Here is a 13,855-nt window from a genome sequence, read left to right on the forward strand (position 1 = left end):
AGTTAGATTCTATATCCGGCGAACTAAAAAAAACACAAATACCAAATTAAATGCTTCTCTCAAATTACAATCTGCACAATAAATAATTTTTTTATCTCCCAATCAAACACACCCCTAGTGTGAACGAAAGAGCAACGTTACCCATGCCTAAACTTGATCAGAAACACGCAACAATTTCCCCCACCAGCATAGTAAATCCAAGTTCCAACCAGAGTGACAGCAATTAGGAGAGAGAGAGAGAGAGAGAGAGAGAGACATTCTCCCTCTATATGATGAGAAGTCTGGTCATCGCTATCACTGTTCACACTGGGAAAGAGAGAGAGTTGGCAATGCATACCCAAATTTCTTAATACAAATTGAACCTGAAACATTTTTGAGTTTTTTAAAAAGGTTCTTCGATGAAAGTTAAAGTCCAAACCCAAAGCTTTCGGATTTCTGCACTTTCCTTCACTTTCTGTGTTCTGCTTTTCTCCAAGAAACTCCCACTTTGTACAGCTTCAACTTTCCTTTAAATCCTCTTTTTCTTCTCAACCCTTTTTTCTCTGTCCTCTTCTCTGTTTCTTTTCTCTTCTTTGTCACCACCTCACATCTTCCAAACTCCAATCCCTTTAACAAACCCAACAAACCAATTATCAAAAACCCAAAACTAAAAACAACAAAACCTCCAAGTTCTGATCAATCAATTTTTGTGTAAAAAATGCAAGACCCATCAATGTATCAACAAATGAATCCCCAATTCCCAGAACACGAGCAGCTAAAATGTCCACGGTGTGAATCTACGAACACCAAATTCTGTTACTACAACAACTACAATACGTCACAACCACGCCACTTTTGCAGGAACTGCAAGAGGTACTGGACTAAAGGAGGCACTCTTCGCAACGTACCAGTCGGCGGTGGCACTCGCAGCAAGAACACCAAGCGCACTTCTTCTTCAAACCCCAAACGCTCTTCTTCTTTTTCTTCTTCTTCATCTTCATCTTCCACCACAGCTCGAGCCGACGCAACACCAGAACCATCGGATCTCGAGCGGGGCCGTCCGATGATAGAGGCGGATGGGCAATTTGGGAGTTTGATGGAGGGTTTGAATCCACATCATGGGTCGATAGTGCAATTGGGTGAGTTTGGAGAAAATCTGAATTCGAAATCGGAGTTGCAGAGTTCAAGTAACAATTTTGACAACTTGATGGGTTTTCAGAGTGGTGATGGGTGGCCTGATCCTGCCATTTACACACCAGGTTCGACCTTGCAATAACTCAATGTATGTTTGAGAGGAGAGAATTGGATTTCTTCTACTTTTTGCTAAATAGTACTAGTAAGGTTGGGCTTTAAACTTATTATTGTTTCGTTTTAATTATTGGAATTCTTCTTTTTGTAAAATTTATATATTATTTATGAAATATTTATGTTGATTGAAATCATCAACTAATTTAATTATCATATTAACTAATTTTTTTTTTATAAATTAAATGATTTAGATCATCGAAACAAAATTCAACAGAGTCTCTAGGCCTCTCAAGACCAACTCTTTTGTAATGATTGTCATGCCTAAGCTTGAAACATATCAAAATACATGTAAAAAGTATATTTTTAAAATGAAAATTTTAAAATTTTGTTAACCACTTGTAGTTATTCTCAACTTATATGAGTTGTATATATTGAAAGTTTGATGCATTTTTTGATAATTGAGATTTTGAGTAAATATTTACATAATCTCTTTTGTTTGAAGAAATGATTTATTAAAAAAATTAGTCACCATCTGAAATATTTGAAATTCCTAAAATATTCAGAAATTCCTCTATTCAATCATTCTCCACTTTTTCTGTTGTTGGATATCTTGTTCATACATATCTTCTCTCTACGAAGTGTCCATCACATAACGCAGGCTGGACTTTTATAAGACCAACAGCTTGTAGTTTTTGATGGAAAGAGGCGCAGGAGAGTGGTTTTTGAATTTTTTTTTTTTGAACAAGAAAATGCCAACCGGCTTACAAAGAGTCCAAAGATAAGATAGCCCTAAGCGCCGGAGGAGGATGGGCAACCCAGTCGAGGGGAAGCATGCCTGTCAAGTTGCGAGAAGCTACCTAGTGAGCCGCACGATTGGAGCTTCTAGGCGACCAGCAGAAAGAAATGTTGTTCCGAGACTTCGCAGAGCGAATATCATATATAATAGCCATGCAATCCCATGGAGGAACTAGTTCAGAGACACTCAACTCGATGACTGTTTTGCTATCTCCTTCCATACTAATTTGGTTGAGGTTGAGCGTTTGAGAAAAGGCGCAAGCCATTCGAACCGCTAGGGCTTCCCCTTGCAAAGTTGACGATACATGAACAATAGAAGTGCGACCATCGACCAGCTGACCTTCCCGATTCTGAAGAATGGCAGCCAGGGAAGCTTTTGACCCGTCTTTAGTGAAGCTGGCATCACAATTAAGCTTAAAGTGGCCCAGACCTCGTGGACTCCATCTGCGGCGAGGGGGCTCGGACACTGCTGCATTCGACTGTCGAGCACCAAGGTGATTAAGCACATATAACTCTCTCCAGGCAGCTGTGGCTTGATGCAAAGTAACCGTGGGATTTAGGGGATTGTGGTTAAAGACCCAGTCGTTTCGAGATTTCCAAATACACCAACCCACCATCGCCACTTTCCCAATGATTTCTAGCTGTTCTGATTTGTTAGAACACATATTCATAACAGAGTAAGTCCACTCAGCAACAGAATTGCAAACTTGCATATCAACTCAAATGCCAAGGTCGCTACCGAACGAGACAGTCCTAGTCCAAAGGCAGTGGAACAGAAGGTGTTCAATGGATTCAACCGGACAGGCACACGCTGGGCATTGACTCGATGGAGCACATTTCCTGCGAAACAGGTTTTCCTTTGTAGCTAACTTATTCTGACACACACGCCACCAAAAGTGACGAACTTTCGGAGGGATGTTAAGAGACCAAATCAAACTCCACATGCTCGCCGGGGGGGAAAAAGAGGGGGAGGCCGCCAGCTTGGAGTCAAACTGGAGAGAATCTTGAATTGCAATATGATAACCGCTGCGAACCTCATAGTTACCTTTTGGAGTATAATGCTAGATGACCACATCAGCTTGGTCTTCACATGAGATGGGTATGGACCGAATATGAGCAAGAACCTTTGCACTAACTACACTTCCCAATTTATTGATATTCCATTCAGTGCTATTAGGGACAATAACATCAGAGACTTGTGAGATACTGCAATCTGGCGGTCGAGAGTTCGGAATTTGAAACTCGAGTAAACTTGGTATCCACTTGTCCTCCCAAAACTTGATAGATTTACCGTTGCCCACTTGCCAGCGAACATCGTGCTCAAGCAACTGCCTACCTTGGAGCAGGCTAGCCCAGGCCCAAGAGGCCTTCCTCCCTTTTTGTGCCTGCATAAAATCCGTGTGAGGGAAGTAGATCCCTCTCAGAATTCTCGCGCAGAAGGAATGAGGAAATTTCAAGATCCACCAAGCTTGTCGGGCCAGAAGAGCTAAATTAAATGCCTTGAAGTCTCGGAACCCCAAACCATCCTGTGACTTAGCAACTGAAAGACTTTTCCAGTTAACCCAATGAATGCGACAACCATCCGGATCTCCTCCCCACCAAAAACTACTCATAAAACCATTAAGTTGATCGCAAAATTTTTTGGGAAAGGCAAAACAAGCCATAGCATAGGTTGGGATTGCTTGTACCATCGATTTAAGGAGTATTTCCCGACCCGCTTGAGATAATAAATGCTGCTTCCAACCTTGCATTTTTTGAATAGCCCTTTCAATCAAATACCCGAAAACTTCCGTCTTTGATCGGCCCCAAAAGGAAGGGAGACCAAGATATTTGGAATTGTGCAACATGGGGGCAAAGCCCATAAACGAGCAGATCTCTTGTTGAAGTGGCACTGGGGTGTTGGTTGAAAAACGAATGCTGGACTTCTCCCAATTGATCAGTTGGCCCGAGGCAAGGTAATACTCCTCCAGACAAGTTTTCAAAAGTTGACATTGGGCCACGGAAGCAGTAGAAAAAAGGAGGACATCATCTGCAAAAATTAAATGGGACAAGATGGGGCAATCTCGACTCAACTTTATGCCCTGAAACCGATTATCAAAAGTGCTCTTGGAAATCATTCTTGAGAGAACATCAGCAACCAAAGTAAACAGGTAAGGTGAAATTGGGTCGCCCTGATGGAGACCTCTTTGAGTAATGAAGGCGGCTCGCTTCTCCCCATTAGCAACGAAGGACAGATATTTCTCACTTTTCAATTTGTGGAATCTAGGATGAGGATACGGTCAAGTAGTCGCGACTCTTGTAATTCGGTGTACCCAGCAAGGTAGTTGCTAGTATTTTTTTTTTTAGGAAAATTACAAAAAAAAAATTCTTAGGGTTTGATGTGTTTTTCACGTTAAATCTCAACATTTTAATTTTAACAATTTAAATTCTCAATTTTTAACTGTGTCCCAATATTGACTCTCCATCTATTTCCATTTGTTTTCGTTAACTTTTTATACTTATTTGATACACGTGTCACTTTTTGATTCATCCATAATTATTATAATTATTTTATTCTAAAATTATTCCAACACTTTTTCTCTTCTCACCCTCCTCTTCCCACCCTATCTTCCTTTCTTGCTGTCATCAATCAGTCCCATTTTTTTTCTATCAGCTCTCTCTCATCATCATCATCTTCATTGCCGTTCTCATTCACCTGCAAACTATGATCAATGAAAGAGCTCCAATAACATTCTCTGGATCTCTAACTCCATAAGGAAAAGTATTATAGAACACATATAAGGGAGATGTTCCTAAGTCTCGATAGACCACTCCAAGACTCTGAAATGCCAATCATAGAAGCAATAATGAAGAGAACTTCTGTAGGATTCAAAAGCAAATCCTTGAATTAAACATCAATGTATCTCTATTAGTTACAGTATCCTTTAGCCTGACAATTATTCTTAACAAAAAAAAAAAAAGAAAAAAAAAAGATCTGGAAACTATTTCTATAGAATTCACACTATCATCAGGTTTGCAAACAAGAATATGGGTAATTTGTTGAGATTTGAATTCAAAATTTCCCAAATCCAAAAATTTTCATATTGCACAATAATTTTCAAATCATCATTGATCAAACAAAAACGCAGTAAGATTTATGTTCTTCTCTTCATTGTTTAAACAACCAAACCAGTGGTACAATGCAAACACAATAGAAGAAATCAAGGTCTGCTCAATTACAAATTCATGTTAGATATATAAACAATTAGCTTTTTAATCAGTTCATCAACATCAACAAATAATTATGCATCTTACTTTTTCTTTGTACATGTTTTTAAGTCTTCCTGCTTCTTCATCCATGGGTTGATCAAGATTCTACTCCAATCACTCCGGCGAACCAGTTTGATCAGAGAGCTCTGATATGGATTTGAGGAAAAAGGCGATTGTGAGAGAGAGAGAGAGAGAGAGAGAGAGAGAGAGAGAGAGAGAGAGGTGTGGAAGATGTTGTGGTAGCGTAGGGGCGGTGTGTATAGAGGTTGGCGAACGGATGGAGGTTAGCGATGGAGCATCTAGAGGTCGGCGATTATTCATCCTGGAAGCGATGGGGCATCCGGAGTTTGGCGATCATTCATCTTGCAAGAAAGAGAGAGAGAGTGAGAGAGAAAGAGAAAGAGAGAGCTGATAGAAAAAAAAGAAGGTAATTTAGAAATAAAATAATTATAATAATTATGGTCGAATCAAAAAGCGACGTGTGTATTAAATAAGTGTAAAAAGTTAAAAGAAACAAATGAAAACAGATGGATGGTCAACATTGGGACACGGTTAAAAATTCAGGATTCAAATTGTTAAAATTAAAATGTTATGGTTTAATATGAAAAACGCATTTTTTTTTTTGTTGTAGTTTTTTGCTCTTTTTTTTTTTTGAACTGTAAAAAATGATACTTTAAGGTGTAATCACTGCATTCAGAGAGGTCCAGGTCCTGGGTAGCTAGTTGCTGGCCTGATTTAATCCAATCCAAAGGAAGAGATCTATCATCGAGGCGCTAATAGAACTCAACCACACGCTACAGATGAGCTCAGGTTTCAAGAGAAGTACATGTGAGGTCTCCAAAGGGAGCCAACTGCAAAGCAGTAGAATTTGCACCTCTCAGGAATCGAACCTAGGTCACGCCTGTAGAGAAAGATACCTTCTTCACTAGACCACCACCCCCGGTGGTAGGTGGTTGCTAGTTGAGCCCTATGAATTAAGAATGAATTTTATTGGACTAAAAAAAAAAATCGATCCACACAATAAATGTTTTGTAATACTATAAAAATTAATAGTAAATTTTATATATAAAAAATTTATTAATTGATATAACACTTATTATATTATCGTGCTAATTCTATTTAAATTTCGAAGTTTTATTATTTAATATTTCATTTATCAATGAAAAATATAATAAGGGTTCGTTTGGAAATAATTTTTTTAGCTTGACTTTTTAGCAAAGTCTGGTTAAATTAGCTTTGTTTATGAATTTTTTTAATTTAATTTTTAATATTTTACTTTTTTTTAAAGAAAAAAAATGAAATGATTATGGTTTGAATATGACATTTTGTCTTATTAGCTTATTTTATCTTTTTTTGTTTTGTATCCTAAACTCAAGTCACTTGCTAAATGAGGACTAAGTGTGTTTAATTTGCTCCAATTGTAATGATATGCACGCATAATGTTTGTACAAAATTTCTATACAAAATAAGTTGGAATTTTGTGATCCTTTCATTTTCAATCAAAACATCTGTTATCTTTGTAATTTCACAAATGTTATTGATACATTATTCTAAATGTAATTTTTATATAAATTTTATATTTACAAATCACTTTTCTTATAAATGATTGTACCGACTATGTTTGAAATAATTAGTAATACACACCTTAAAAAAAATGTACCATATGCCCAAATTTTTGTAGTGCTTAGTTATGACACATTGTAGGGTTAATTAGTACTTAATTATGATTTATTGTGATTATTATTTTAGTTATGACCACAAAGTTATTTGATTAGAAAAATTACAATGTGTGCTCCTAAAAAGGTATAGCTATGGTTCTTTTGATGAATTATAAATGGTGAAGTTATGGTGTACACTCCAAAAGTTATGAATAACAATGTTATATTTTCTATGGTAAAAGTTATACTTTTTGTATAAGGTGCATAACATATGCACCATTTTTAAGGTGCATATACATGGTAGATTTTTCTATTTGATTATATCTCAAGTAATGATTGGGAAATTTTTATTTCTACACACCTAATTTTCTCTGTACACAACATATCTTAAAAGCACATAATGAATTTGAAATATTTTGTTTTACTCAATACACAACCTAACATGCCCTAATCTTTTTCCTCATTCAAACCCTAGTCTAACCCTAATAAGCCACCAACCACAACCACTACCTCCCACTGTTGCCACATTCGCTGCCAATGTCGATGTCGGAACCACCTCCTCCTTGCCTAACCACTACTTTCTCAACGCCCTTCATTTCAAGTCGCCTACCCCAATCACCATTTGTGCCTCATGAACCCCCTCTCCACCTTACGTCACTAACATCTTTACCCCTTGCCAAGGCCAACCGCCACTTTCAACATCTACCTTCCTATTTTTCAATCCACCCTCCACCCACTAACGAGACTATCACAACCCCCTCTCTTCTCTCTCTCTCTCTCTCTCTCTTATTCACTCTCTTATTCATACAGAGATTGTGTGGTGCAATCGTGGCAATGAGGACTACAGGGTGGGTATCGTAACAGTAAGGAGTAACGAAGGTAAGGAAGCTTCACTGGAGGTGGAGGAATGGTGAGGGTGGTTAGAGAGAAGGCTAGCAAGGACAAGTGGTGGTTAGGTTTTGGATGTGGATTTAGTGTTTTTCAGCGAAGAAGATGATCTATATTTTGGTACAAATGTAATATAAAAAAATAATTAAGGCCTCATTTGTCAACTAGACATTTTAGCCAAAAAGTCAAAAAGTCACTACAAGTTGTCACATCACTCTCTTTATTTGTCTGCACATCTTTTCCTAAAAGCCAAAAAGTTATTAAAATAACATGTTCCAAAACGAGGCCTAAGTGCATGGACTAAAGAGATTTTGGTGTGGGAGAATATAAACTCTCTAGTATTTGGTTATGATCTATTGTGATCCTTTTAATTATGATAAAAAATGGTTTAGTTATTACACAAAGTGGTATCAAAATTAGAAAATATCATAACTTACATATGATAGGGATGTAATATTAGGGGTGCAACTCGGGCGGGTTTGGACGGGTTGAGAGGTTGTCCAAGCCTAACCTAAGTTGTGTTGAGAGCTGCCCAAGCACACACCAAGACCGAGGTTGTCTGCCCAAGCCCGAATCGAGTTAAATCCGAATTGTTCGAGTTGCTTGAATTACACATAAATTTTATGTTTTCCTTTTTTTTATAGCAACTAAATTAATTAATTTGTTATAATTAGACTATATTTACATTTAAAAAAAAATATAAAATCCTTAATAACATCAAAACATATCATTTATATAATGTAAGAGAAATGTTGTTATGGTGGTCTTTACAATTTATGAGTGAAAAAAAATGTAACATTTTGTGCTGTATTACTTGTGTATATAATATATATTCAATATGATCTAATATCTAAATGATTTAATATCATCTAATGACTAATAATTTATAGGTATATTTAATACTTTTATATATTTATCTATATATAATTTGGGTTTCAGGTTGCTCAGGTTGTTTGATGTCTTCCAAGCCTGCCCAAATTTAATCCAGGCTACAAAATTTTTGCTCAAGGCCATATCGATTTCAAAAATATTTTGCCGAAATCCCAAAAAGATGGGGCTGGGCTTAGGTTGTTTGGATTGAGCCTGCCCAAGTTGTACCCTTATGTAATATTGTAGAAACTCTTAGTTAGGGGACTTGCCTGCAGATCCTAATAGGTGGATTTATTGTCTAATAGATCGTATGAATTAATGACATTTTTATCAAATACTATTAAAAAAATCAATAATTGTTAATTTTCAGCTTCAATTTGAAAATTGTTGTAATGCCCCAAACATATTACAATAAGATCATTCCATAACAGATATTACAACAGATGTCTGAATATAATCTTCTCCCATTCATAAGGTTTCATCTTTTTACAAAAGTGTAACACACGCAGTAATACATTCATAAGTCCTAACCCCGAATCTATAGCATGTGTCATCAACAAAAGATATTAAATAAGAGCAAACAGATATGTTAATGCCCTATTGGCTACAGTTTTCCTAGACGATGCTTGGTTACAACAAAAGTAAGTTAGAAACTCAATACAATTAAAGTTGTGGGCTTGTACAAAATAATTGCAACAATAACAAAAGGGAAGCTCTTGGCTTCAAGTCCTCCCAAGCTACTGTCTTGACAGAGGCATATCATCAGCACCTAAAAATAGTTTGCTACATAGGGTGTGCCAAAGCCCAATAAAGATACTATAACATAGTGTATGAATTTTAACAAAGGTATAAAGTGAATGCATGCAACGCCCCGAAATAAATCCAACATGAATAAATTATCAACCACGTAAAATTTTCAATTTCAACCATACTCCATTATCGATATCAAAACATCCATGGTTATTACAAGGGTTTCACATGCAAATATGCATTCACAAAGTAAAGAAAAACATGAATCTTTAGCATGTGAAGTATCAAATCTCAAAACAATATAATGCCCTTACGGGCTTACATCTTCCAAGGCTACCGGTTACACAAAATGGTCTCTCGGACCCAAACACTTTAGCTCTTGGCTTACAAAAAAATATCACAACAAAATAAGAGTTAAACTACTCTTTTCCAAAACATTTCCACGCCCTTAGCTTGGCAGGATCACCACATCTTTACCTGCACCAAAACCCATAGGGGTGAGCATAAATCCCAGTAGAGAATTCTCACAAAGTATATACAGTTATGCCCATTCCCTCAACATTAAAAATCCAAATGTAAAGCCATGCAAGTGCCAATAATGAAGGAAAATTTTATTTCAATGCACTGTTTAGAAATCATCATGTTCATCATAATATTTTCCAATCTCTTCAATTTCACAATTTCCAATGTTTAAATCAATAGGGGTGGTAAATACGACACTGGTGATCCTTAGGCTGGTGTCTGCAAGTAGACTCTACGAGTACTACCAAACTGTCATTTTTATCGGTATTAACCGGAAGGCTCGACACCTATCCACGCAGTTTTTTGGTCTTTCACCAAGGACACTCAGGCCAACTTATCAAGTTCAACTACACTCCCTATCCGGACTTACCACGTGTTTACCCCGTGTACATTATCAAAATTCACATTGCAATATAATCTTTCTCAAAATAAATGTTTTTCTAACACATGTCAAGATGCACAATAATGATAATATCTCAATTCAAACATGATGCAATAATTACTATTTCATAGCATTCTTTCATTCTCAAGATATCTCTACAACAATACCAATCAATCTCATTTCTCATTTCATCTCTTCAAAGCCAATTCACAAAACTCATGTGTCTTCAACACAGAACAACAATTTTTCCATCATGCACAATTCTAATTAATTTGCCTCTTCAAGTCATATGTGATGTTTTTCGAACATAAATCTCCCACGGGTTACAATCTTCACATTTCATGGCACACAATCATTCATCACTTTCCAACAACACATGTTCAAGTAATTTAACAAACATGTTATAATAACTTCTCAATTTCTCATACTTTAATAGATTTCCATTTTTGCCAAACTTGTTATGAGATTTACTCTCAATCACCTTCATGACACAAAATAATAAGGAATTTCATAAACATTTTCCTATATTCCAAAATCCCCAAATTCTAGGGTTTTGCATCAAAACCCAAACATCTCCCAATTTTTATGGTGAAAGTTCATCAAAATCAACTTTATGAAATAATAGATACAAGACCTTAAAGATTAACATAGAACCTTTTGAATCTCCAGACTCTCCTTTGAGAAATCACATTATTTTGAGCCAAAACCGAAAATCTTAAAATAAATCCAAGAGAAGTATAAAATCAACATTCAATCTTGCAAAACATATATATATGACTCAAGAAAACCCTACCTCAAAGTGTTGATGGTGAAGAGAAGATAAAACCCTAGCTTTCAAGGAGGAGAGGATCTTGGATTTCCACCACACCCAATGAAGCCCTAACTTTAGATCTTCAAGATCTTGAGAGAGATGATGATGATCTTGACCCAAGATTAGCAAAATCAAAGAGTTTTAGATGTTTGAGGTGTTTTCTAGAGAGAAGGGGGGAGGAAAATCGGTTTTAGAGTGAGAGAGAGATATGTATAATGAGTAATATATTCGGACCAAAAAGATACAAAAAATAAAGTTTCGAACTGCCCAGCTGGCCGCTCGTGCGGCCCATTTTAGAATGCAATCTTCTAGGTGCCAAGCTTCACCGCTCGAGTGGCCCCTCCCACCGCTCGAGCATCCCTCCTCCGCACGTGCGGCCCTGGCCCAACAACCCAAGTTTTCAACTTCGCTCCTGGGCACCCCGGATTCCCCCGCGCACCCTTCGGAACGACTGAAAATCACTGAAAAAAATAAGAATTAGGAAACCATTTTTGGACATTTCAATCCAACAGAAATAAAAAAAGAACGAAGTGGAGAAATAAGGAAGAAGAGGGAAAAGACCCGGTTGTCACAACCTTCCCTCCATAGGAAATTTCGTCACCGAAATTTAAATCGACTCATCAAGCCAAAGTGTTCTAGCAACTACAGTCATTTAAAACAACATTCTCAAGTTACAACCTTTATGTTCAACCAACATTTATCATCCTCATCATCATTATCCCACCAAACCCACATTAGCTTCATTTAGACCTATGAAATAAAACATTTTTAACAAATACCATTCCTTCACATTCTCATGTTTAGATTAGCAATACACACAACAACACAGGATCAACAACTTGCATAACGGAATAAAATCAACAATTTTATACATTCTCCCCCAACACTAGGGAACATTACATTTAAAACAAAACAACTATGCATGCTCAAATAAATCCGGGTACTTGGAGCGGACCTCCGCTTCCCGTTCCCAAGTCGCTTCCTCAATGCCATGGTGTCTCCACAGCACCTTCACTAACGGTATGGTTTTACCCCGTAACACTTGCTCCCGAGTATCTAGGATCTGAACTGGTCGCTCTTCGTAGGAGGCATCTTCATCCAACTCCAAATCAACCCAACCTAACACATGAGAAGGGTCGGGTTCATACTTCCTAAGCATGGACACGTGAGACACATTGTGAACCCCCGAAAGTTGTGGCGGTAAAGTTAACCAATATGCCACTTCCCCAATCCTCTCCAATATCTCGAAAGGCCCACTGAACCTCGAAGACAACTTATCACTCTTACCGAACCTCATCAAACCTCGCTTAGATGAGATCTTAAGGAACACATGATCACCCATTTCAAAGAACAAAGGTCGTCTCCTCTTATCAGCATAACTTTTTTGTCAGCTTGAGCCGTAGCCAACCTCTTACGAATAAGAGCAACTTTCTCGGTTGTCTCCCTAACAGTCTCCGGACCCAACAACGGTGCATCCACTATCTTGGCCCAACAAACTAGTGACCTACAAGGTCAGCCATACAAGGCCTCAAACGGTGCCAAGGAAGACCTCCCAACCAACCAAGGAAACACATCACCAACTTCGAGACACAACCAATTTGGAATACTACCCCCGACTCTAAGAATGCCAAGGATACCGAATTAGTCAAGAACACAAGGAAAGGGACACAGACTTCCCCTCGATTCACACTACTCACAGGGTCTATGAGACAAGAACAACAAATAACCACGACAAACACACACACGTCCCGGGCATCCACCGCCACTAGCCCAAACACTCTCCATGCTTAGCACTTCAACAAGATGGGAAATTAGATTTTCACCATGAGATCCTTCGTTACCTCATTTAAGGAAAATGTTACAACAAAACTCGGCTCAAGACAAGACGCCGGTCTAACAAGTTTTTACAACGCCCATCAATCCACGTAACTGAACGTGCAAAACTCAAGATTTAGAAATGCAATTAAAGTGGTTACACCATCACAACTATAAGGGTACATTAATTAACAACTCTATTCCAAAGAAGGTTTTCATTTTTTTCTCAATTATTGGTAAAAGTTATCTCTTTACATGTAAAACATTTCCTCAAAGGTGTTCCAAACTCACACAGGTCACAAGTCAAAAATGCATTTTCTTCCTTTCAAGCAAAAACCCACAATTCGTTCATTTTAATTTCTGCTCCACCGTAACAAACCGGCGGATCTCTGCCATTAACCAACAACACCCATCACCCACATGGTGATGCCACAACCTTAAACAACATAATATAGCATTTCCACAACATTAATTATTAGAGTACAACAATTATACCCTTCTGTTCGGCCAATGGCGTTATTATTACTACGCAAGCTATTATTCACATAAGATGACGACATGATCACATAACTAGTTAAAATACGGATTGTTCTTGTCATCTTGAAAGAATTTTTATTTTATTTTATTTTATTTTTACATTTTCTCCAAAATTTTACTTGAATTCACGTTGTTTTCTAATGAAGGGTTCGTGTTTTAAACTTCGAGTGAAAGCGATTTATTTTGTATTATTTTCCCCAAAACAAGTCTTAAAATCTCACCCCAAGGGTTTTAGTTGAAATAGAAATGCCATGAAAGTTTTCAAAAACCAATAATCACTTATCAATTTATCTTCTCACAACACCCGGTGAATTCCCACCATCACCAATTCACATCCATCACACTTACAGT

The 13,855-nt window shown here is 37.3% G+C and overlaps 2 protein-coding genes across 2 annotated transcripts; one reads left to right on the forward strand and one right to left on the reverse strand.

Moving 5' to 3' along the window:
* The first annotated feature begins 712 nt into the window (after nt 1-712).
* On the forward strand, nt 713-1,255 carry LOC114322372 (uncharacterized). Its single transcript, XM_028269669.2, has one exon. It carries the CDS (start codon nt 713-715, stop codon nt 1,253-1,255), a length of 543 nt encoding a protein of 180 aa, XP_028125470.2.
* Nucleotides 1,256-2,084: 829 nt separating this feature from the next.
* LOC145823923 (uncharacterized) lies at nt 2,085-2,735 on the reverse strand. Its single transcript, XM_082923486.1, has one exon. It carries the CDS (start codon nt 2,733-2,735, stop codon nt 2,085-2,087), a length of 651 nt encoding a protein of 216 aa, XP_082779612.1.
* Nucleotides 2,736-13,855: the final 11,120 nt, after the last annotated feature.

This window comes from Camellia sinensis, chromosome 4, assembly GCF_055761805.1.
Source record: "Camellia sinensis isolate YWXY chromosome 4, ASM5576180v1, whole genome shotgun sequence".
In the NCBI taxonomy this organism is placed as follows: Eukaryota; Viridiplantae; Streptophyta; class Magnoliopsida; order Ericales; family Theaceae; genus Camellia; species Camellia sinensis.

Coding starts and splice junctions, on each gene's coding strand:
- LOC114322372 (XM_028269669.2), top strand. CDS start 713: ATGTATCAACAAATGAATCCCCAATTCCCAGAACACGAGCAGCTAAAA.
- LOC145823923 (XM_082923486.1), bottom strand. CDS start 2,735: ATGCAAGTTTGCAATTCTGTTGCTGAGTGGACTTACTCTGTTATGAAT.